Genomic DNA, 25,271 nt, shown 5'->3' on the forward strand with positions numbered 1-25,271 from the left:
AAGGGGGGGATCTGTGGAGGACACTGAAGGGGGGATCTGTGGAGGACACTGAATGGGGGGGATCTGTGGAGGACACTGAAGGGGGGGATCTGTGGAGGACACTGAAGGGGGGATCTGTGGAGGACACTGAAGGGGGATCTGTGGAGGACACTGAAGGGGGGATCTGTGGAGGACACTGAAGGGGGGATCTGTGGAGGACACTGAAGGGGGGATCTGTGGAGGACACTGCAGGGGGGATCTGTGGAGGACACTGAAGGGGGAGATCTGTTGAGGACACTGAAGGGGGATCTGTGTTGGGGTGGGAGGTCCTGGAGGGGTGTTTGGGTGAAAACTCTAGAAGGGGTGGGAGGTCCAATAGGTATGTGGGGGTGGGAGAGCCGGGAGGGGGGGGCCATAATTTATTTTTCTATGGAGCCCAGTCATTTCTAGCTACGCCCCTGATTGTTAAGATTGGGCGGGCACTGGAAGCGATAGAGCGCCCTGCTGTAGGAGAAGCCGGCGGGAGATGAAAGGAGGAGGGGCCAGCTCCTGGTGGTGTCGGGCACACAGCGTAAGCATGGCGGTGGAGGATCTGACTGAAGCCTAAAGACCAGACATCAAGGTAGACCTGCAGAAGAAGGTGACAGCGCAGTATGTGATGTATACATGTGTGTAATGTATGTAGTGCAGTGTGTGATAATTACATACTGCACTACATACACACATGTATACATCACATGCCCCCTCACAGTAATAATGCCAAGATATGTACCCTCTTCACAGACTTAATGCTCCCACATGCCACCTCACAGTAGTTATGCCCAGATATGTGCCCCCTCACAGTAATAATGCCAAGATATGTGCCCTCTTCACAGATGTAATGCTCACACATGCCCCCTCACAGTAGTTATGCCCAGATATGTGCCCTCTTCCCAGTAGTTATGCCCTGATATGTGCCCTCCTCACAGTAGTTATGCCCAGATATGTGCCCCCTCACAGTAGTTATGCCCAGATATGTGCCCCCTCACAGTAGTTATGCCCAGATATGTGCCCCCTCATAGTAGTTATGCCCAGATATGTGCCCCCTCACAGTAGTTATGCCAGATATGTGCCCTCTTCACAGTAGTAATGCTCACTCATGCCCCCTCACAGTAGTTATGCCCTGATATGTACCCTCCTCACAGCTCACAGTAGTTATACCCTGATATGTGCCCTCCTCACAGTAGTTATACCCTGATATGTGCCCTCCTCACAGTAATTATGCCCACATATGTGCCCCCTCACAGTAGTTATGCCTAGATATGTGCCCTCTTCACAGTAGTAATGCTTACACGTGCCCCTCACAGCGTTTGCATTTCTTTCTGGCAAAGCTACCTGGTTCCGGTCTGCAAAATTTATACCAAGTCTAGTGCGGCCCTCAGACGAAAAATGGTTGGACACCACTGGTTTAGGCCTAAAAATCTGCAAAGAGATGTATCTTACATGAGCGGACTGACCCCCGCCCCCCCCTCATTCTAAATCCATGGGAATTAATATTGAGTTGGTCCCCCTTTGGAGGGTGTCTGCGGGAATTTTTGGCCATTCATCCGGAAGAGCATTTGTGAGGTCAGATACTGATGTTGGAGGAGAAGGCCTGGCTCGCAATCTCCATTCTAGTTCTCCCCGAAGGTGCTGAATGGGGTTCAAGTCAGGGACTCTGTGCAGTGAAATTCTTCCACACCAAAATCCCCCGACCATGCCTTTATGGGTCTTGCTTTGTGCACTGGGGCACAGTCATGCTGGAAGAGAAAAGGGTCTTCCCCAAATTGTTCCCACAAAGCTAAAAGCAAACAATTGTCCAAAATGTCTTGGTCTGCCGAAACATTTGGATTTCACTGGATCTGAGGGGCCGACCCCTGAAAAACATCCCAATAGTATTATCCATCCTCCACCAGACCTTACAGCTGGCACAATGTAGTCAGGCAGGTAACATTTTCCTGGCATTCACCAGACTTGTCCCTCAGACTGACAGATAGAGAAGTATGATCCATCACTCCACAGAAGACATCTCCACTGCTCCAGAGTCCAGGGGCGACATGCTTTCTATCACTTCATCCGATGCTTAGCATTGTGCTTGGTGATGTAATGCTTGCATGCAGCTGCTCGGCCATGGAAACCCATGCCATTAAGCTCCCGACACAGCACAGTTTTTGTCCTGATGTTAATGGCGGAGGAGGTCTGGACTCTGCCGTTATGGAGTCAGCAGAGCGTTGGTGACTTTTATGCTTTATGCTCCTCAGCACTTAGCGACCCCACTTGTAACGTTACATGGTCTCCACTTCATGGCTGAGTTGCTGTGATTCATTCCACTTTATAATACTGCACACAGGTGATGGTGGAATATCAAGGAGGGAAGATATTTCAGGAAGTGACTTGTGGCAGAGATAACATCCTATTACAGGACCACGCTGGAATTCAGGGAGCTCTTGAGAACGCAAATGTCTGGAAAGTTGACTGAATGGCTGGGGGCTGGATTTTATACACCTGTGGCAACAGGACTGAATCAAACCTGAATTCAACGATTAAGATGTGTGTCCGGACACTTTTCTTCTTATAATGTATCAAAGCATAACTAGGCGGAATTGCCATTTAGAATTGTGGAAAAGCTGGGTGACAGCTGAAGTGGGATCTCTCATGCAATCCATTTTGTTTGTCACTGTCACGTTCGGGTGTGGGATGGAAAACCCACACCGAACATAGGAGGGAAAGGGGTGAGGAAATAAGGCCTGGAAACTAGGGAAAGGAGATGGACACCTCCTAGTAAAAGCCCAATCAAAGTCCTGACTAACTACCAGTATGAACAGACCCCAGAGGTAGGTGAGTTCATACACAGAAATACCTAATGTCCTAACTCACCCTAAAGGACCCTGGTACTAATGTCAGGACTGAGACAACCTGTTCCTCCAAAAGGAAGGACGAACAGGAGTCTCCCTCAGGCCTAAATACAAATGAAAGGGAAAACCTTCGGGCACCAAGGACCAACCTTATCCGGATGAGACCTGTGTAAGGATTTCACCAAACGGCTGGCATTCACGTCAGATGCTGGTACAAACCTCCTCTCCTCTGGTCCATAACCCTTCCAGTGAACAAGATACTGAAGAGATCTATGGAGAACTCGAGAGTCGATAATCTTGGCGATCTGGAATTCCAAACTGCCGTCCACCATGACAGGAGCAGGTGGCAAGGGGGATGACTCCAAAGGTTCAACATATCTCTACAACAAAAATTTGTGAAACACATTATGAATTTTCAGAGCCTGAGGAAGTTCAAGACGAAAAGCTACAGGATTAATAATGGCAGTGATCTTATATGGACCAATAAACCTTGGACCCAACTTCCAAGAAGGAACCTGCAACTTAATATTTCTTGTGGACATCCACACAAAATCACCCACACTTAGGTCCGGACCATTCATACGTTTCCTGTCAGCCACACGTTCATACTTGTTGCCCATATTCATCATGTTATTATGAATTTTCCGCCATATAGAAGACAATGATGACGAAAAACGTTCCTACTCAGGGATACCGGAAGTATGCAAACCAGAGAATGTGCCAAATTGTTGGTGAAACCCATATGCCCCAAAAAATGGCAACTTACCAGTGGACTCCTGTTTGCAATTATTTATGGCAAACTGGGCCAAAGACAAAAACGAGGACCATTCCTCCTGGTTCTCAGAGACAAAACATCTTAAGTAAGTCTCCAGACTCTGATTAGTGCACTTTGTCTGTTCATTCATCTGAGGATGAAAAGCAGAATAAAAAGACAGTTGTACCCCCCACCGAGTACAGAACGCCTTCCAGAATCTGGACACAAACTGAGTCCCATGATCCGAGACCATGTCAGAGGGAATGGCATGAAGTTTCACAATGTCAACAAACACTTGCGCAAGTGTTTTAGCATTAGGTAGGCCCGGCAACGCTATAAAGTGCACCATTTTACTAAAACGATCAACTACGACCAGAATAACTGTCTTTTCAGAATTAGGCAGATCAGTAATAAAATCCATAGACAAGTGAGTCCATGGTCTGGACTGTATAGGCAATGGAAGTAGAGATCCAGAAGGTCGATGGGACACCTTAGCGCATACACAGATACTACAGGCCAACACATAGTCCTCAACACACTTACGCAACCCCGGCCACCATAATCTACGAGAGATAAGGTCGGCAGTGGATCTACTCCCATGGTGTCCCGTAAGAACCGTACAGTGATCTTCCTCAAACACCTTATGACGCAATTCTGATGGAACAAACAATTTCCCAGAGGGGCAAGACTCCGGTGCGTCTCCCTGAGCCTCTAACACCTTCACCTTCTAGGTCAGGGTAAAGAGTGGATATCACCACCCCCTCCGACAGTATCGGATTCGGATTTTCAAAATCACTACCTCCAGAAAAACTATGTGACAAGACATCTGCCTTGACGTTCTTAACCCCAGGACAATAAGTGACAATGAAATTGAATCTGGTGAAAAACAAAGGCCAGCCTTGGGTTCAGTAAGTCAGATTTTTGGGATCTGTGAACACCGCGATTGGATGAATCGCCCCTTCCAACCAATGACACCACTCCTCGAAAGCTAACTTAATGGCCAACAACTCTCTGTTACCCACATCACAATTTCTCTCTGCGACAGAGAGTTTTTAGGGGAAAATGCACATGGGCGCCATTCACCAGGTGACGGGCCCTGCGATAAGACTGCTCCTACCCCGACCTCTGTCATATCATCTTCCACAATGAAAGGTTGTGATACATCCGGCTGCACCAATATAGGGGCAGAAACGAAGCACTCCATAAATGCAGAAAAGGCTCGCAACGCCGAATCAGACCACACTGAAACATCTGTCCCTTTCTTAGTCATGTCAGTTAAGGGTTTCACCACTGTCGAATAGTTCTGAATACATTTTCGGTAATAGTTGGTGAACCCCAAAAACCGCATAAGAGCCTTTAGATTTTCGGGTCGATCCCAGTGTGATACAGCACTGACTTTCTCTGGATCCATTTGAAAACCTGAAGATGACAGCAGGTAGCCCAAGAATTGCACCTTGTGTACAGCAAAAACACACTTCTCTAATTTTGAGTACAATTTATTATCTCATAGGATCTGTAACACCTGTGTAACATGATCCTGATGAGCCTCCATGTCTGGAGAATAAATTAGTATGTCATCCAAATACATGACAACAAACCTCCCCACTAGGTGATGAAAAATGTCATTCACAAAATGCTGGAAAACCGCATGAGCATTGGTCAACCCAAAAGGCATGACCAGGTTCTCAAAGTGACCCTCTGGGGTATTAAAAGCCGTCTTCCATTCATCCCCTTTCTTGATCCTGACCAGATGATATGCCCCCCTTAAGTCCAACTTGGAGAACACCTTGGCATCAAAAATCTGGTAAACAAATAAGAAATCTAAGGAAGGGGTTAAGGATCACGGACAGTAATCCGATTGAGCTCAAGGAAATCCAGACATGGCCTAAGAGTTACGTCTTTTTTTTTTAACAAAGAAAAACCCTGTTTTCACTAGAGACTTGGAAGGTCTTATGTGTCCTTTAGCCAAACTCTCGGTAATATACCCTCTCATTGCCAGTCTTTCGGGCCCTGAAAGGTTATGCAACCTAGATTTGGGCAACTTAGCTCCGGGAATAAGGTTGATAGGACAATCATATTCCCGATGCGGAGGTAAATCCTGGCATCCACTTTCAGAAAATACATTGGCAAAATCAGATATAAAAGAGGGTAATGTTTTAGTGGTTAAAGGGACACTGACAGGCCCTATAAACATATTTAGTTATTCCTATGCAGTCATAGATCTATTAAAGTGTATTCCAATGTTATAAGAGTACCCCCTGTCCGCATTGTAAACCATGTGAAAACAACTTTATATTCATCTGTCAATCACATTTCTTTATGCCCAAGGGGCGTTTTTTCTCATACCTTTCTGCCCAGCCGCGCCTCAACTGTCGATTCCTACCGCCGCCCAACTCATTATTATTCACTGCACTGGACGGCTCTTACATTCCCCGATCCTGTCAGTTCCCGCGCATGCCCGATAGATAGAGACTTATGGGCATCGGCCTCAATCGGACCATCTGCGCATGCGCCGGCACCCTCCCAAGCCTGTAATTGAATGCGCCTGCGTCCGATCTCTCCTCCAAAGCACTCGTATCCAGCACTCCAGAGCGTGATGTCATCAGAAATTCTGATAGTTAATGCGTCTGCGCCGGCCAAGAAAATCTCTCTGCTGACAGGATCAGGGAATGTAAGAGCCGCCCAGCGCAGTGAATAATAATGAGTTGGGCGGCGGTAGGAATCGACAGTTGAGGCGCGGCTGGGCAGAAAGGTATGAGAAAAAAACGCCTCTTGGGCATAAAGAAATGTGATTGACAGATGAATATAAAGTTGTTTTTACATGGTTTACAATGCGGACAGGGGGTACTCTTATAACATTGGAATACACTTTAATAGATCTATGACTGCATAGGAATAACTAAATATGTTTATAGGGCCTGTCAGTGTCCCTTTAAAGCAAAAAAAGATGTATTCAGACAATTGTGAACAAAATAATCACCCCAATCCAGAATCTGTCTAGCTTGCCAATCGATGGTTGGATTGTGCTTGCTTAACCATGGTAAACCCACCGGAACAGGGAGACCCTCCAACACAAAACACAAAATGAACTCCTGATGAAAGTCACCCACTCTTAATCGGATGTCATGCACCATCTAAGATAAACACTTCCGAGATAGAGGTGCAGAATCAATAGCAAAAATGGAAATGTTTTTCTCTAATGCACTTGGTGACAACCCGTGCATATGGACGAACTGAGCATCAATCAGGTTCACCCCTGCCCCACTGTTGATAAACACCTGAACTCCCACAGTCTTGGACTCTAGCGCCACCTCGGCAGTCAGGAGAAATTGGGTACTACCAGTCTAAGACAAATGCACATTCTCTGACTCTCATCTCACCCCTCCAAAAGTCAGATTGGAATTAGATATCCCTTTTTTTTTTTTCTTTTTGACGCTGAATGCATAGACATACATTGATAAAATGTCCCTTTTGTCCGCAGAAAAAACACACTCTCTTCCTATGATTAATACGCTGAAAAGCAGATCTGGGAGTAGCTCCCCCGAATTACATGGGTTCGTCCCCAGACATAAAGCCAAGAGAATCTTCACCCAAAGTGTCAGAGGAAGACAATACGTTATGTGATAGTACGTCCTGAGAGTGGGGCCCCTGGATCTCTCTCTCAGGCGTCTATCAATGCGTACTGAAAGAGACATAGCGGCTTCCAGAGACTCAGGATTTTCATGAAAGGCCAAAGCGTCCTTAAGCCTCTCTGATAATCCCTGACAGAACTGACTATGGAGAGCCGGATCGTTCCACTCAGTATCCGTAGCCCCCTTCCTAAACTCAGAGCAATAGATCTTAGCAGAACGCTTTCTCTGATAAAGGCCACGTAGCTTGGTCTCCACCCGGGAGGTCCCATCCGGGTCATCATAGATGAGACCCAGAGCTTTGAAAAATTCATCCACCAATCGGAGAGACTGTGATCTGGTCGGCAGAGAAAAAACCCATGACTGAGCGTCCCCTTTAAGCAACGAAATAACCACACCAACTCTCTGAATCTCATCCCCAGATGAGTGTGGACGTAGCCTAAAATACAATTTGCACGCTTCCCTAAAAATGAAATTATCACTTCCCCCAGAGAATCTGTCCGGGAGGGCAACTTTAGGTTCGAGACAGGCCTGGTAACCACCACTAGGACCAGCAGCCTGTGGTCTCTAGATCTGTGAGACGGTTGTGCGGAGGTCAGCTACCTCCAAAGACAGCCCCTAAAGCCTTCCGGCCAGTGCAGCAATAGGATCCATGGCTGTACTGAAACAAGCAAAACAAAAGACTGTTTTGGTGGTTTATAATGTCACGTTCGGGTGTGGGATGGAAACCCCACACCGAACATAGGAGGGAAAGGGGTGAGGAAATAAGGCCTGGAAACTAGGGAAAGGAGATGGACACCTCCTAGTAAAACGCTAATCAAAGTCCTAACTAACTACCAGTATGAACAGACCCCAGAGGTAGGTGAGTTCATACACAGGAATACCTAGTGTCCTAACTCGCTCTATAGGACCCTAATACTAATGTCAGGACTGAGACAACCGGTTCCTCCAAAAGGAAGGACAAACAGGAGTCTCCCTCAGGCCTTAATACAAATGACAGGGAAAAGAAACACACAAAATAACACAAAACAAATACAAAAGGGAAAGTAAACACTTAACTTCAAGTGGCTATGGCAGCACCAGAAGCTCAGCCGAGATCCACACACCAGCTATCCACAACTCAATCAGAAGCTAAAAAACGCATAGAATAGTGGGAGAAACAATAATAAATAGAGAAGGTTAAATGACCATAATAGCCACACCTGGGGAAATAAGGTGTGGCAAGCACCAGAAACAACACAGACATCATTTGAATCCAATCGGAAAACATGTCAGATCAAACCACGTGTTGCCAGTCTCACCGATCTCCTGCCACCTTGTCGCGGGAACGTCTGTGACAGTCACCCAGTTTTCATAGAAACATAATTATATATAGCTAAGAAATGGCTTCACAGAACTCGGAGGACTCACAGGAGTTTCAGGATATTTGGGAATATTGCATTTTAAGGGGAACTGTATTATTAGTATCATGGAATGGAATTATCCTGGTTACATCCACATTTGTAAGGATGCATATTAAAAGAGTTGTCCTGGTGCCCAAGTTGCTCTTGGATGATGTTCTTGTCCCATTCTTTATTCATGGCAGTGTTCTTAGGCAAAATAGTGGGTGCGCTCACTACCTTGGATGACAAGGAACCCCACACATGAATTGTGTCTGAATGCTTTACTGTTGGCATTAGGGTAGTTTCGGGTATCGAAATTTTGATACCCAATCGATACTTTTGTATCAGTTTCGATACGATACCGGGATTTCCATTTTTTCGATACTGGGCTGCGTTCCCTTAGCAGCACAGGGGAGAAGGAAGAAGTCTCTTCCTCCCCCCTGTGCTGCCGCTGCCATGAGGAGAGACGGGAGGAGGAGGGACGGGCGCACTGCGCCACTAATGAAAGTTAACTTCTAATACAAATACAGGAGGAGGCAGAATCACGTAGCCGGCACCCTGCCTCTATGACACGGCGCTGCGATCAGCCGCAGTTAACCCCTCAGGTGCCGCACCTGGGGGGTTAACTGCCACTGATCGCAGCTCCCTGATCACAGTGCGCCCTTCTCCCCCCCTCCCCAGTATTAGAAACATTGCTGGCGCAGTGCGCCCTTCTCCCCTCCCAGTATTAGAAACATTGGTGGCAGTGGCCGCAGGGTCCCCTCCCCTCCTCCTCATTGGTGGCAGTGCCAGCTTCTGATCAGAGCCCCAGCAGTGTAATCCTGTGTAATCCTCCGATCAGTTACCATGGCAGCCAGGACGCTACTGAAGCCTTCCATGGTAATCTCCCTGCTGCCGTGTGTACTATACACAGGGCAGCAGGGAGAATGTGAAGTCCTATTCACCCTGATAGAGCTCTATTAGGCTGCGTTCACACGGGCGAGATTTCCGCGCGGGTGCAATGCAGTAGGTGAACGTATTGCACCTGCACTGAATCCTGACCCATTCATTTCAATGGGGCTGTGCACATGAGCGTTTTTTTTCATGCATCAGTTCTGCAATGCTTTAAAATCGCAGCATGTTCTATATTCTGCGTTTTTCACGCAGCCCTGGCACCATTGAAGTGAATGGGGCTGCATTAATAACGCATTGCATCTGCAAGCAAGTGCGGATGCAATGCGTTTTTCACTGATGGTTGCTAGGAGATGTTGTTTGTAAACCTTCAGTTTTTTATCACGCGCGTGAAAAACGCATCAAAACGCATTGCACCCGCGCGGAAAAAACTGAACAACTAAACGCAATTGCAGCCAAAACTGACTGAACTTGCTTGCAAAATGGTGCGAGTTTAACTGAACGCACCCTGAACGCATCCGGACCAAATCTGTCACGCTCGTGTGAACTCAGCCTTAGGGGGAATAGCACAAGGGATCAAAAGATCCCAGGTTCTAGCCCCTAAGGGGGGAAATAGTAAATAAATAAACAGTAAAAAAAGTTTTAAAAAAACAAAATATTAAGTATAAATCACCCCCTTTCCTAATTTTACATATAAACTATATAAACAATAAATAAACATATCACATATTGCCACGTCCGAAAAGTCCAAACTATAAAAATATTATAGTGTTTAATTTTTTCGCGTGGTATCGAATGGTATCGAGTATTGCAATAATTGCAATACTTTTTCATGGTATCGAAACCGAATCTAAATTTTGGTATCGAAACAACCCTAATTTTCATGGCACGGGACCCTAGTCCTCTGCAGTCCAATCCCTGGATTGCATGGTGGTCATAACCATGGATACGAGCAGTGTATAATGTGATGGAAAAATGAATAAAGCCAGCAAAGGAAGTAATATGGACAATCACAATACATTAGTAAATGCCTTGTATTAACCTTCTCTACATGATAAATGCCATTTTCGGAAGTGAGACGACCCCTTTAATTAAATTTTCATTGCAAGAAATGACTTTGCAATTATCTCTTCTTAACAATCTAGAGATAATGCAAACTTCAGAAAAACTGAAGCAGCAAACTGTGTGAAAAACAAACTTTGTGTCAATCTCAAAAAAACATTTGGCCACGACTGTAGTCACTGTTTGATGGTATTATATAGGAGATTTACAGCAGCACTATGTGGGAAGTAGTATGCTTTACAATGGTAATATGTGAGCATGTCATGGTGGTATTATACGGGCACTCTGGAAAGCATTTTGGTGGTATGTAGGCACAAACAAGCTGCCGGGGGGTTAATGGTCCTTTAAGCAGATTCCCTTCCTGCGGTTTGCGGGGTATAAACATGTACGTGTATTCATTATCCTATTAAATAGGGCTGAGCAGGCAGCACACTGTATGACGGCTGCAGCCTCACTAATGGCAGAGGAGGTGGCACAGGCTATATGTCATACAATATGCATGTATCTGTGCTGGCAGATGGCTGCTGTCATGTGTCTCATGCAGATCAGATTAGACCTGATTAGCCGCAGTCATGACCAATATGTCACATTCCTGTATGAAATGGGTCGTCTCTTCTGGAGTGATTAAATATGGCGGGATCAAGCCGCCAGCAGCAAACCTCCGACACTCCCCTGTAGTCATCTTACTGGACCTAATGTCTCCTGCGCTTCTGCTGTATCGAGGGACAAGCTCGCCTCCTTGTGGCTGCATGTGAATATTACATCAGAATGATCAATTGGAGTTTATTTAATTAAGGCTACATGCACACAACCGTATGTGTTTTGCGGTCCGCAAAAAAAACGGATGACGTCCGTATGGCATCTGTTTTTTTTTTTTTTGCGGATCTGCTATTTTTGCGGATCCATTGAAATAATGCCTATCCTTGTCCGCAAACTAGAAAAAAATAGGACATGCACTATATTGTTTTTTGCGGGGCTACAGAACGAACATACAGATTGCGGATAGCGCACAGTGTGCTGTCCGCATTTTATGCAGGACACATTGAAATGAATGGGTCTGCATCCTAGCCGCCAAAAAAAATGGAACGGACACGGAAACAAAATACGTTTGTGTGCATGAGGCCTAACTTTTTGTATCTTTATAACATCCAGGTCTCCAGAAGATGATGTATGACCATGTAAGGCTGCAGGCACATGACAGTGAAAAAAAACGCATGTTAAAATCGGACACGCTGTCAGTTTTTCATGGCCATTCTGCATCCATGTGTGCATCCATTTTCTGTCCGTTTGTCAGTTTTTAATGGACGTTTTGTTTTTTTTAAACGGACCAATGGAAAGGGATACATTTCTTTAGTTCATTTTTTTTAGCATCCCAACCCCTGCAGTGCCCTCAGTACACCCCACAGTGCCCCAAATATATATAATGGCCCCCATGTAATGCACCCAGAGATTTTAATGCCCCCATAGTATCCCCAGTATATATAAGGTCCCCCACAGTGCCACCATGTGTGTAAAATCCCCCCAATAGTGTTCCCCAGTATAAAATACCGCCCAATAGTGCCACCTTATGTATGAAATCCCCCCCCCCCCCCCCCCCAGCAGTGCCCGCCAGTATATAAAATGACCCCAATAGTGTCTCCATTGTAAATTAGTCACTCTTTTGCTGGGTGCAAAAAATAAAGGTAAAAAAATACTCACTTCATCCACTTGAAGACGCTGACACCCACTCTGCACTGGGAGGACCTGTCACATGTGACGTCATGACCAGGGGTGCACCTAGCCTTTCTGCTGCCTGAGGCGAAAACTGAAATGGCGCCCCTCCCTCCCCAATGCCAATATATTAACCTAACCTCTTTGCCACAGCGAAAGCGTTCATTGCCCATATGGCCCTTCCGCTTTCCCCCTCTTACCCCCACCTGGTGCTGCCTGAGGGGATTGCCTCACCTGGTCTCATTGGTGGTGCACCCCTGGTCATGACGCTGGTCCTTCTAGTGCAGAGCGAGTGTCTGCGCATTCAAGTGGATGAGGTAAGTATATATATATATATATATATATATATATTGGGGTTTCGCTCTGGTAGATAGGGTAAGTGGCCGCAGTACAGAGGCAAAATACAAGTTCTTAACTCAAAACATCAGTGTTTATTCACACTTGAGGTAATTGCACAAAACAGCACAAAACTTTGCAGTCTTGGTGTTAATTCACACACAATGGATAGTTCATATAACACAAGTCACCTTTCTGGCAGTTCTGCCTCCAGTAGTCCACAGCAGGCTTTAGGGGGCCTGTTTCCCCAGCATGCGGCTCTCAGCCCTCCAGCACGGCACAAAGCCTCAGATCCCAAAAGCAGAGACATCTCTGCTGAGCCCAGCTGCCTATTTAAGGACAGCCAGGTGCTGCTAAAACCCGGACCGGCACTAAAACTCTGGTCCGGTATTTGACCTCATCTGGCTGGAAATCAGCCCAGCCGCACATGCTAGAAGGAAAATGCCTGCCTTGCCAGACACAACCCCTCACTGTGTCACTATATATATATATATATATATATATATATATATCAACACAGATAGAGCAGCAGCACAGTCAGACGGTGTGAATAGGGTGCAACTCCTCAGGGAATACAGGCTTCTCCTCCACTGTAAATACGTCCAAAGAACGACAAAGGCCTCATTGAGTAGGCCGAAACGTTGCCTGGGTAATAAATTTGGGTCACCACCCCCTCATGAGGATTTGGAGTGCTGCCTTGTTCTTTGGACGTATATATATATATATATATATATATATATATATATATATATATATATATATATTTTTTTTATTTTTTATTTATTTTTTATTCCTGAAAGGCATTTTAACCCATTAGACCCATTAAAAACTGGTCCATTTATTTCAATGGGGTCTGTCTGGCTGTGAAAACAGACATAAATAGGACCATATCCTATTTTTTGACGGCCAGTATTCACAGGCTGTTAAAAAACAGCCATATGAATAGCCCCATAGACTGCAATGGTTCTGAAAACTTCCATCTCGTCATAATAACAGCTGTCACTCGACCGTTTTTCACTGTCCTGTGCATGTAGCCTAAGATTTAAAGGGTATGTCCATCTTTGTAACCAATTTTGCAAAATCGATGCACATTTGTAGCAGATTTGCTTCACTGTTCATTGCAAATGGTGAAAGCCACGGCGTAAATTGACACGCAGCAGATTTCCCTGTTTGCTCGCTGTCCTGGCTCCTCTTCCAGTGACACCTGGGACAGACCTTTCTACAAATTTACATTCATGGTCTATCTTATGGTTAGGTGCTTTATATAAATTCTTGTAAAGCGGGACCACTTCACTCTCACTACCTTTAGGCCTGGGGTAATAACTGGGGGGGGGGGGGGGATATTTGTGGAGTACCCTAGAAGAGGAACCACTGGCCAATTTATTAAAGGGGTTCTCCGAAACTAGAGCATTGATGGCCTTTCCCTTTAATAGCTTACCAATGACAATCTATAGGCACCCCCCCCCCCACCTCCCCAGATTGAAGGGGCCATGACGGCCCAGAAAATGCCACACTCCCCTCGTTGTGTACCAGGCACGGCTCCATACCTTTCGTAGTGTGAATGCCCCCTTGATGCAAAATTACGTAACTGTAAGGGTGTATGGAATGGGCTCCCAAGCTGAGCCCACGCCATACGTGGTAGATGCCAACTGACACCTGGCCTCAATGACTGGGATTGGAGACTACTTTGATCCCGGTCTTCAGATGTCACATTTAATAGTGACCGCAGCATCTGAGCAGTTAGATACACGTCTGTTTTTCAATCAGAACTGGGAAATCCAATTAGTCACTATAGCAGCCCGGAGCCTTGTGAAGGCTTCGAAGCCATTGGGTTGGTGAAACGTGCGTCGAGGTATCAGCATTGGCCAGGTGGACCAGACGGCTTCCGGACATAGGTAATATGTGCAGATGATCTGTATTTTTGATTCTATGCTGCAGTGTTATCACTAGGTTATATTCCTTCTCTATCATCGTGACTTGATACATTTATAATATCATTGATTTTGCACATTTGTTATTGTGTTCAGCTAGTGATACTCTCATTACATTATACTATCAATTATATCATTATATGTTTTTTGTTGCTTGGTTTGCAATTGTGCTTTTAGACCTTTACCAACTGTGACCAGTCCATACCAAATAGGGGCCAGAGGCGATCACTGCCGAGGATTTATATCAATTATTTAGGATTGGCAGAGTCTGTGTTTGCACTGCAGGGGTATAGTGCGATCTTTTACATCTGTGTCCCCCCCCCCTTTTTTATACCTTCTTTATATTTATTATTTGTGTTTCAATAATATTATGATATATTTTATATATTTTTTCTGGTATTATTGTGTACGGATCCTTCGTTTATCTCTATAGGCTTTATTTGAAAATTGTTACTAGGCCCTCAATATTCAACATGGTATTTATTTTAAGATTGTCAGAGTAAGTTGCCTGTTTAGTCAAGTTAAGTTTGCAAATTGCATTTACCACAAAGAGAAAGTTACTACAAGGCACTTACTAATGCATTGTGATTGTCCATATTGCCTCCTTTGCTGGCGTGATTCATTTTTCCATCACCTTATACACTGCTCATTTCCATGGTTACGACCACCCTGTAATCCAGCAGCGGTGGTCGTGTTTGAACACTGTAGAAAAATGATGTGGGAGCGCACATATGTGCTGCAGCAGTGGCCATAACCCCTGGATACGATCAGTGGATAATGTGATGAAAAAAACAAATCCAGCCGGCAAAGGAGGCAATATGGACAATCACAATACATTAGTAAGTGCCTGGTAACTTTCTCTACATGATAAATGCCATTTAATACCCCTTTAATATAAGTCTATCTAAACTATTGCAGTATATGATATAAGTAATCAAAAGATCCCACGTACAAGCCCCTTAAGGAGACTAAAAATGACAGTAAAATAAGTTGTATTTTATATAAAAAACACAAAAACATACAAATTTCAGATCACCCACTTTCCCAATTTTACACATAACATAAACAATAAAAAATAAACATGGCAGGTGTCCCCACATCCAAAAATGAAACGAATGATAAAAATTATTATAGTGTGCAGGAAGCTATAAAGAAAAGGCTAACTTGTTAATTTTTGGGTCACCTCAACCTTTAAAGCAGACATCCTCAAACTGCGGCCCTCCCAGCTGTTGTAAAACTACAACTCCCAGCATGCCCTGCTGTAGGCTGATAGCTGTAGGCTGTTCGGGCATGCTGGGAGTTGTAGTTTTGCAACATCTGGGGGGCCGCAGTTTGAGGATGCCTGCTCTAAAGAGTTGAATAAAAAGTGATGAAAAAGTCATATGTACCCCAAAATTGTTCCAATAAAAGCTACAGTTGTCCCCTCAAAAAGTTCTCAAAATGCTCTTTAGACAGAAATATAAACAATATATGAGTGTCAGAATACAGCAATGCAAAGAAAAAATTTTAACTTTTTTTTTAGAGTTAAACCTAATAAAACGACATAAATATGGTGATCGTACTGGCTCACTAAGGTCATTTTGGCGCACAGTGACAGCAAAAACGAAACAAAAAAAAAACATGGTGGAATTTTTTTCGATTTCACCCCACATAAAAAAATACCAAATATGTGGGTAAGAAAAGTGGGCGTGGTTTGTTATGTTAGGTGGTATACGGCAAATTTATCAACTGAATTTTTAAAAAGCTGCAAAAAAAATAAAAAAGTCACAATTTTAGGCAGGGGCGTAGCTATAGGGGGTGCAGAGGTAGCAGTCGCTACCGGGCCCAGGAGCCTGAGGGGGCCCAAAGACCCTTGTGGTGCATAAGAAGACAACAGTATTATAGAAAGTCCATACTGGTCAAGTTACACCTCTGGCTCAAGGGAAGGGGGTTAAATCAAGAATTTGGCATGGGGGCAGGGGTGCCGTTTCAATTTTAGCCTCGGGCAGCACGAAGGCTATGCTCTTCCTGCCCTTGGCCACAAAGCACTGAGGGAAGGGGGTCCCCAAGCTGAACTCTTGCACCAGGGTCCCATTAGCCATTAGCTATGCCCATGATCTTAGGCCTCTTGCACATTGTGCATCCATTCCGTGCATTGGGGACCTCAATTTGCGGTCCTCAATGAACAGGCAATGTCCATGCAGCGGCCGCGATGAATCGAGACCTATTCAACTTAAATGGGTCCGTGATCCGTCCGCACTGCAAAGAAAAGAACAAGCTCTATTTTTTTGCGGTGCGGATCCGTGATGGGTCCGCATCCGTGACGCATCCGTGATGCGGAGTGCACACGGGCCAGTGCCCGTGTATTGCGGACCTGGGCACACAATACGGCCACGGGCACACAACGTTCATGTGCAAGAGGCCTTACTACAGTAGGGAGCTGGCATAAAAGAAAAAACTGGAGTAACATCTCAACACAAAAGTGTTATGTTTTTTTTATCCAGCAACGTTCCACTTTTGATAAATTTGGCAAAAATTATTGGAAACGCAGACTCAAGAAAAACCCGTCTTAAAAAATGACCCTTGTAATAAATTTCCTCATATTTTTCAGTGTGTTTACATCAGACAACTGGCATAAATATAATGATAAATCTCCCCCATACAGTTCCCTGATGCCTGTAGCCCACACTGGGCGGCACTGGAATTTATAGTTACCGTTAAACTCAATGGCATCTGTAAAAATCTGTTTGCACTCAGCTCCCCCTATTGGGAGAAAATACCATAGATTTATGTAAAAAAGCAGGAGAAGTTCAGTTTCCGCCCCCTCTCCAGAACATTCATGGCCTCGGCCTCCATGTCAGATCTTTAAAGATGGCGCACACTCCGATGCAGGCGTCATAGCCACCGGGTGCCTGGTGGCAGACACCCAGGACTAATATCTGCAATGGGCGATAACGTCAACTGCAGACATTTAACCCCTCTGATGCTGCGGTCAGTTGTATTCACGGCATCTGAAACAGCTTTCCCTACTCGCGCTGCACTCCGGGGGCCAAAACTGCTTTCGCGTGTGGTGATGGGGGGGGGAGCCATTTTGTTGTTTCTAATACCCTGGGTCTCTGTGAAGAAATCCATGGTATTATAGCTGTAGTTCCTATGGAGGCCTGCAGGGCTCCATAGGAAAAGACTGAATTCATCATAAAATTAATCAATAATTTTTTTTAAAAATAAATTTTTTTTTTTTTTTACAGATTCCCCATAATAAAAATAAGCAATAAATAAATAAAGATCATCACCGCATCCTCAAATGCCTGAACTGTCTCTCAATTTTATTCTTTTTAAAAAGCACTTCACTTTTTTTCAGGTTCTCAGTGCGCATTTTGATTAAATTGCACAAGCCCACCCGCCACAGCAAGGTGACCTCACTCAGCCATAATAACTTTCATCCTGCTCTGATCTGTATCATCTGCTTTTTAGGTTAGTGACACGCCTTCTGTAAGTGACGAAAAGATAGAGGAAAAGCAAGAAGAGTCCGATGCTAATCCTCCTGAAGAGAAGCTGGTATGATATACATTCATTATACTGAGCAGCCATTAGAAGGGAATCTCTAAACATGTGCAGATTCGTGAGTGGAAGCGCCAGGATCCCAATGCAAAATCTGTAACAGGGCCCCCGCCTACCATATGCCGTTTATAATACTGGGGTCTTCTTATGTGGCTTTGGTGATTGCTACCTCTTCACCCCCTAAAGGTATGCCCCTGGGTGCAGAGACCTCCATGTCTCCCCCAATATGCACCTCCAATGGAAGGCTCTGACGCATGCACCGTGTAGACATACAGTGGCATGCATTGACCATAGGGAGCCATTGTTAAAAGTATACCGTGCAGTATTTTATTTTTATTTTTACTGGATGCCTCTGCACTGAACAGCATAGTGTACTATGTTATACTGTATAGTAAAATAAAGCTACGCTGGCCCGGTGAATGTCAATACCACACTCTTCTGGCATATGTCAGGCCATCAGATGTGATGTAAATATAGCCTTTGTTTTTCGATTAATATAACTCTGTGCAGACTGCAGTTCCTCTATTATTCCTACTAGAAGGTAATCAATACATTGGCAGCAGTCTGTAATAAAGGTACAGCTGGGTATATGCTCCAGAATTTGAATTTTATTTAGAATGAAAGTAGTTACTAAAACAGAAATATCAGCAGAGGTGATGGGGCCTCTTTGAAATGGTTGTTCATCAGATATGGCACTAGTTTTGTAATACAGCAGCTACATTTCTATCTGGTAATGCCTTTTATTCTTCCCTGTGATAGGCCCACAAGTAATAAAGAAAAATAGCAATCCTGCAAACACAGTGGGGATATTCATTTTCAGTTTACTCTCATGTATCTCTGGGTTTACTCCTCCTTAAATGTTTTTACTATCGTTTATAACTTTTGCAGGAAGAGCCAGAAACAGCAGCAGCAGAAGAAGAAGCAGAAGCAGAAGAAGGAGCAGAAGCAGAAGAAGAAGCAGAAGCAGCTGTGGAGGTAAAATGGGACCAGTAACAATAAGAGCTGCCTCATCAAGGACCATAAACAACATATTTATATAAAAATATCCTGTCATACTGTCATGCATGAAAAGTGCTATATAGTGGCCAGATAAACAGTGGTGTACAGTGTCCAGGTAATAGTGCTGTACAGTGTCCAGGTAAATAGTGCTGTACAGTGTCCAGATAAATAGTGCTGTACAGTGCCCAGATAAATAGTGCTGTACAGTGCCCAGATAAATAGTGCTGTACAGTGCCCAGATAAATAGTGCTGTACAGTGCCCAGATAAACAGTCCTATACAGTGCCCAGATAAACAGTCCTATACAGTGCCCAGATAAACAGTCCTATACAGTGCCCAGATAAATGGCGCTGTACAGTGCCCAGATAAATGGTGCTGTACAGTGCCCAGATAAATGGTGCTGTACAGTGCCCAGATAAATGGTGCTGTACAGTGCCCAGATAAATGGTGCTGTACAGTGCCCAGATAAATGGTGATGTACAGTGCCCAGATAAATGGTGCTGTACAGTGCCCAGATAAATGGTGCTGTACAGTGCCCAGATAGATAGTGCTATACAGTGCCCAGATAAATGGTGCTGTACAGTGCCCAGATAAATGGTGCTATACAGTGCCCAGATAAATGGTGCTGTACAGTGCCCAGATAGATAGTGCTATACAGTGCCCAGATAAATGGTGCTGTACAGTGCCCAGATAAATGGTGCTGTACAGTGCCCAGATAAATGGTGCTGTACAGTGCCCAGATAAATGGTGCTGTACAGTGCCCAGATAAATGGTGCTGTACAGTGCCCAGATAAATGGTGCTGCACAGTGCCCAGATAGATAGTGCTAGACAGTGCCCAGATAAATGGTGCTGTACAGTGCCCAGATAAATGGTGCTATACAGTGCCCAGATAAATGGTGCTGCACAGTGCCCAGATAAATGGTGCTGTACAGTGCCCAGATAAATGGTGCTGTACAGTGCCCAGATAGATAGTGCTATACAGTGCCCAGATAAATGGTGCTGCACAGTGCCCAGATAAATGGTGCTGTACAGTGCCCAGATAGATAGTGCTATACAGTGCCCAGATAAATGGTGCTGTACAGTGCCCAGATAAATGGTGCTGTACAGTGCCCAGATAGATAGTGCTATACAGTGCCCAGATAGATAGTGCTATACAGTGCCCAGATAAATGGTGCTGTACAGTGCCCAGATAAATGGTGCTGTACAGTGCCCAGATAAATGGTGCTGTACAGTGCCCAGATAGATAGTGCTATACAGTGCCCAGATAAATGGTGCTGCACAGTGCCCAGATAGATAGTGCTATACAGTGCCCAGATAAATGGTGCTGTACAGTGCCCAGATAGATAGTGCTATACAGTGCCCAGATAAATGGTGCTGCACAGTGCCCAGATAGATAGTGCTATACAGTGCCCAGATAAATGGTGCTGTACAGTGCCCAGATAAATGGTGCTGTACAGTGCCCAGATAGATAGTGCTATACAGTGCCCAGATAAATGGTGCTGCACAGTGCCCAGATAGATAGTGCTATACAGTGCCCAGATAAATGGTGCTGTACAGTGCCCAGATAAATGGTGCTGTACAGTGCCCAGATAGATAGTGCTATACAGTGCCCAGATAAATGGTGCTATACAGTGCCCAGATAAATGGTGCTGCACAGTGCCCAGATAGATAGTGCTATACAGTGCCCAGATAAATGGTGCTGCACAGTGCCCAGATAAATGGTGCTGCACAGTGCCCAGATAGATAGTGCTATACAGTGCCCAGATACTTGCCCAGACCTGCACCAGATTTATCACAGTGGCTCAGGATGATAAATGTGATGCAAGAATAGATACTTTTCTCTGTACTAACTATTGATTGGCTTCCTCCAGAATTGTGGCACAATTGTGTCCGCACCCCTTTCCCATGAAGACCTGTCCCTTCCGACAAACTGCATTTCACATTGCCTAGAGGCCCTAGAGCAGATTTTTTTGCCACAATTGTGTCATACAGTCCACTCATAACACCAAACTGTGGTGCCATACGATGCTGATATAGTGCCTTTCTGTGCCCATTTAGTGCCCTGTTACCCCCACAGAGCCCCAACATCTAAGCAATGTCCTCCAGTACCTGCATCACAGTCACCAGTGATGCCCATTGCTGCCCAAGCCCTGTTTCTAAATGCCTTGGGCATGGGTCATTGGCGCCCCTCATGGCACTCCTCACTGTGACCCTGGACTTAGATTCTACTTTTGGGCCCCTTACTATTGTTCTCTCTATTCTTTTAGGAGGAAGCAGAAGCAGATGACGAAGAAGAAGGTGAGGAAGAGGAGGACGAAGAATCCTAGAGATCAGCACAGTCTCTGGTTTATTATTCAGGTATTGTTTGGAGACCATCATCCTCACCGATATCCTGGATACATTGTTCTTAGGTTATTACCTGCCTGTAACCATTATAATGATATACGAATGGAATTAATTAGAATATCATCGAAAAATGTGTTTATTTCAGTAAAATCCATTCAATATGTGAAACTCCTACATTCTGTAGATTCATCACACACAGGGGGATCTATTCCAAGCGTTTATTTCTTATAATGCTGATGATTACGGCTTACAGCTAATGAAAACCCAAAAGTCAGGATCTCATTAAAATAAATACATGCTTGGAATAGATCCCTCTGTGTGTAAAGAATCTATAGAAGATCTGAGTTTCACTTATTTAACTGAATTACAGAAATAAATGAACTTTTCGATTATATTCTAATTTATTGAGATGCATCTGTAAGTGAGCTCATCCCTGGCCTTCTGTTTGCATAAATAAGCAACAAGTTGCAGTGTAAAGCATGGTAGGAGGAGCAGCAGACTAAGCCTTTGATAAGATAGTGAACAGACTTCTATCAGACATTGCAGCCGTAGTCAGTGACCATAGTTGTGCTGTAATATAGCAGCACATCGGTGTTCTGGTCAGTGGTTTCCATCAGTGATTGTGAGCCAAAACCAGGATCGGAGCCTCCACAGACATGAGGTATAAGGGAAAGTTCTGCTCCTCTTCTGTGTTTAGAACCGCATCTGATTCTGGCTCTACATTGACTGAACACTGGCATGTGAATGAGGCATAACACTGGAAGAAAAATAACCTTTGCATGTGCAGGGTGAACAATCAGACCCCGAAAGTTGTTTTCCTAAAAATTCAGCAGTAAAATAAAATCTATGATAACATTTTCAAATAAAACAAAGCAAAAATAGCTAAAAAAAAAAAATGGTTGCACGTATGATCAGTTGACTCCCCTCCACAACATGTACACAGGTCAATATTCTGGTATAAAGAAGAGTAGTTCAAGTTTCAGGTGGTAGCAAGCTGGGCAGTTGCTCAGGGCCCTCAATTTCTAAGAGGCTCCCAAGGACTGGACCTTCAAGAACAACCTCAGAGAGGAGCATAAAAACCTTCACTTCCCTGACAAAAATTAACAGTGTGGCAGTGTATAGAAGTATTATTTAGCATTGTATGATTATGTGGCAGTATGGTGTGGACATTGTATAGAAGTATTATTTAGCACTATATGATTATGTAGCAGTATTGTGTGGGCACTGTATAGAAGTATTATTTAGCATTGTATGATTATTGTGACAGTATGGTGTGGGCATTGCATAGAAATATTTAGCATATGTGGCAGTATTGTGTGGGCACTGTATAGAAGTAATATTTAGCATTGTATGATTATGTGGCAGTATGGTGTGGACATTGTATAGAAGTAATATTTAGCATTGTATGATTATGTGGCAGTATTGTGTGGGCATTGTATAGAAGTAATATTTAGCATTGGTGTGACAGTATAGTGTGGACATTGTATAGAAGTATTATTTAGCATTGCATGATTATGTGGCAGTATGGTGTGGGCATTGTATAGAAGTATTATTTAGCACTATATGATTATGTGGCAGTATGGTGTGGACATTGTATAGAAGCATTATTTAGCATTGCATGATTATGTGGCAGTATGGTGTGGGCATTGTATAGAAGTATTATTTAGCACTATATGATTATGTGGCAGTATGGTGTGGACATTGTATAGAAGCATTATTTAGCATTGCATGATTATGTGGCAGTATGGTATGGACATTGTATAGAAGTATTATTTAGCACTATATGATTATGTGGCAGTATGGTGTGGACATTGTATAGAAGTAATATTTAGCATTGTTGTGACAGTATAGTGTGGACAACCTCAAGAACAACCTCAGAGAGGAGCATAAAAACCTTCACTTCCCTGACAAAAATTAACAGTGTGGCAGTGTATAGAAGTATTATTTAGCATTGTATGATTATGTGGCAGTATGGTGTGGACATTGTATAGAAGTATTATTTAGCACTATATGATTATGTAGCAGTATTGTGTGGGCACTGTATAGAAGTATTATTTAGCATTGTATGATTATTGTGACAGTATGGTGTGGGCATTGCATAGACATATTTAGCATATGTGGCAGTATTGTGTGGGCACTGTATAGAAGTAATATTTAGCATTGTATGATTATGTGGCAGTATGGTGTGGACATTGTATAGAAGTAATATTTAGCATTGTATGATTATGTGGCAGTATTGTGTGGGCATTGTATAGAAGTAATATTTAGCATTGGTGTGACAGTATAGTGTGGACATTGTATAGAAGTATTATTTAGCATTGCATGATTATGTGGCAGTATGGTGTGGACATTGTATAGAAGTATTATTTAGCACTATATGATTATGTGGCAGTATGGTGTGGACATTGTATAGAAGCATTATTTAGCATTGCATGATTATGTGGCAGTATGGTATGGACATTGTATAGAAGTATTATTTAGCACTATATGATTATGTGGCAGTATGGTGTGGACATTGTATAGAAGCATTATTTAGCATTGCATGATTATGTGGCAGTATGGTGTGGGCATTGTATAGAAGCATTATTTAGCATTGCATGATTATGTGGCAGTATGGTGTGGGCATTGCATATAAATATTTTTTAGCATATGTGGCAGTATTGTGTGGGCAGTGTATAGAAGTATTATTCAGCACTGTGTGATTATGTGGCAGTATGGTGTGGACATTGTATAGAAGCATTATTTAGCATTGTTGTGGCAGTATGGTGTGGACATTGTATAGAAGTATTATTTTGCATTGTATGATTATGTGGCAGTATTGTGTGGGCATTGAATCAAAACTATTATTTGGCTCTGTATGGCAGTATTTGAGTTTTATGGCCCACATTGCTTATGTCCCAGGGCCTTTTTTCTCTAATATTACCTATAACCATGTAGAAGCTACAGTTTAATTTTTGGACCTCACCACGTGACAAACACATGGCGTGTTGTGGTCTTGCCCCAGGACTCTTCCACCACTGACGTCTGTTTTTTAACAAATAACCTTCTCTTTTTTTCTTTCAGGTCACTGGATACAATTGTCACATAAATGAACTGCACTCGGCCACTAATCTAATTTTTCCGAAATTTGACACAAGGCCTATCATAAGGACTGAGAGCGGCCCTGCTAAGCCCCTTTCTGGCACTTTCACTCTTACTTCACCAGGGATTTTCACATGGGATGAAATCATTGGCGGTGGTGAACATTGCACTGGATATCCTCAGGATTTCTTATATGCTGGGTATTGTGGACATGATTTATAATAAAGTTAGAAATAAAACAGATTTTCTTTTTCAAGGAGACTTGGAAAATTTGTGTTTTTTATAGTTTTGTGTCTACTCAATGGAAATTTTTACAAACCCACATTCCCAGTGTCCTCATGATATGGTTGTCAAGTATAGTCCAGTCATGACTAACTCAACAACGTAAGTCGACATATTGCTGCTTAAAGCAAGACCAGTACAGTCCTCTCCTTAAATGCTCTGTGCTACTGGGTGACCCTGCTTCTCCCTCTGCCTGTGCATACAGACCTGTCCTTACTAATTTAAGTATAGGAAAAGTCACTGTCCTGAGATTTCCTGAAATACTTTGTAAACTATGACCCTTCTTTGAGTATTTTATCCCTAACCTCCCACCTGTCCTCCCCATCTCACACATATCACCACATTATTAGCATCCCATGCCTGGACCATTGTAAGCCGTATACTCCACAGATGAGATGGAAGGACCTGTCCATAGGACACTATAAGCTGTACACTCCACAGAGGAGATGGAAGGACCTGTCCATAGGACACTATAA

General features: G+C 43.8%; 1 protein-coding gene across 1 annotated transcript in view; it reads left to right on the forward strand.

Moving 5' to 3' along the window:
* Window positions 1–24,774, forward strand: part of SH3BGR (SH3 domain binding glutamate rich protein) — an 81,418-nt gene extending 56,644 nt beyond the window's left edge. Inside the window, 4 exon segments of the mRNA XM_044287465.1 lie at window positions 18,001–18,084; window positions 18,976–19,062; window positions 21,354–21,444; window positions 24,496–24,774. Coding sequence (XP_044143400.1) covers window positions 18,001–18,084; window positions 18,976–19,062; window positions 21,354–21,413 — 231 coding nt within the window. The 3' untranslated portion in view covers window positions 21,414–21,444; window positions 24,496–24,774.
* The last annotated feature ends 497 nt before the right edge of the window (window positions 24,775–25,271 follow it).

This window comes from Bufo gargarizans, chromosome 3, assembly GCF_014858855.1.
Source record: "Bufo gargarizans isolate SCDJY-AF-19 chromosome 3, ASM1485885v1, whole genome shotgun sequence".
In the NCBI taxonomy this organism is placed as follows: domain Eukaryota; kingdom Metazoa; phylum Chordata; class Amphibia; order Anura; family Bufonidae; genus Bufo; species Bufo gargarizans.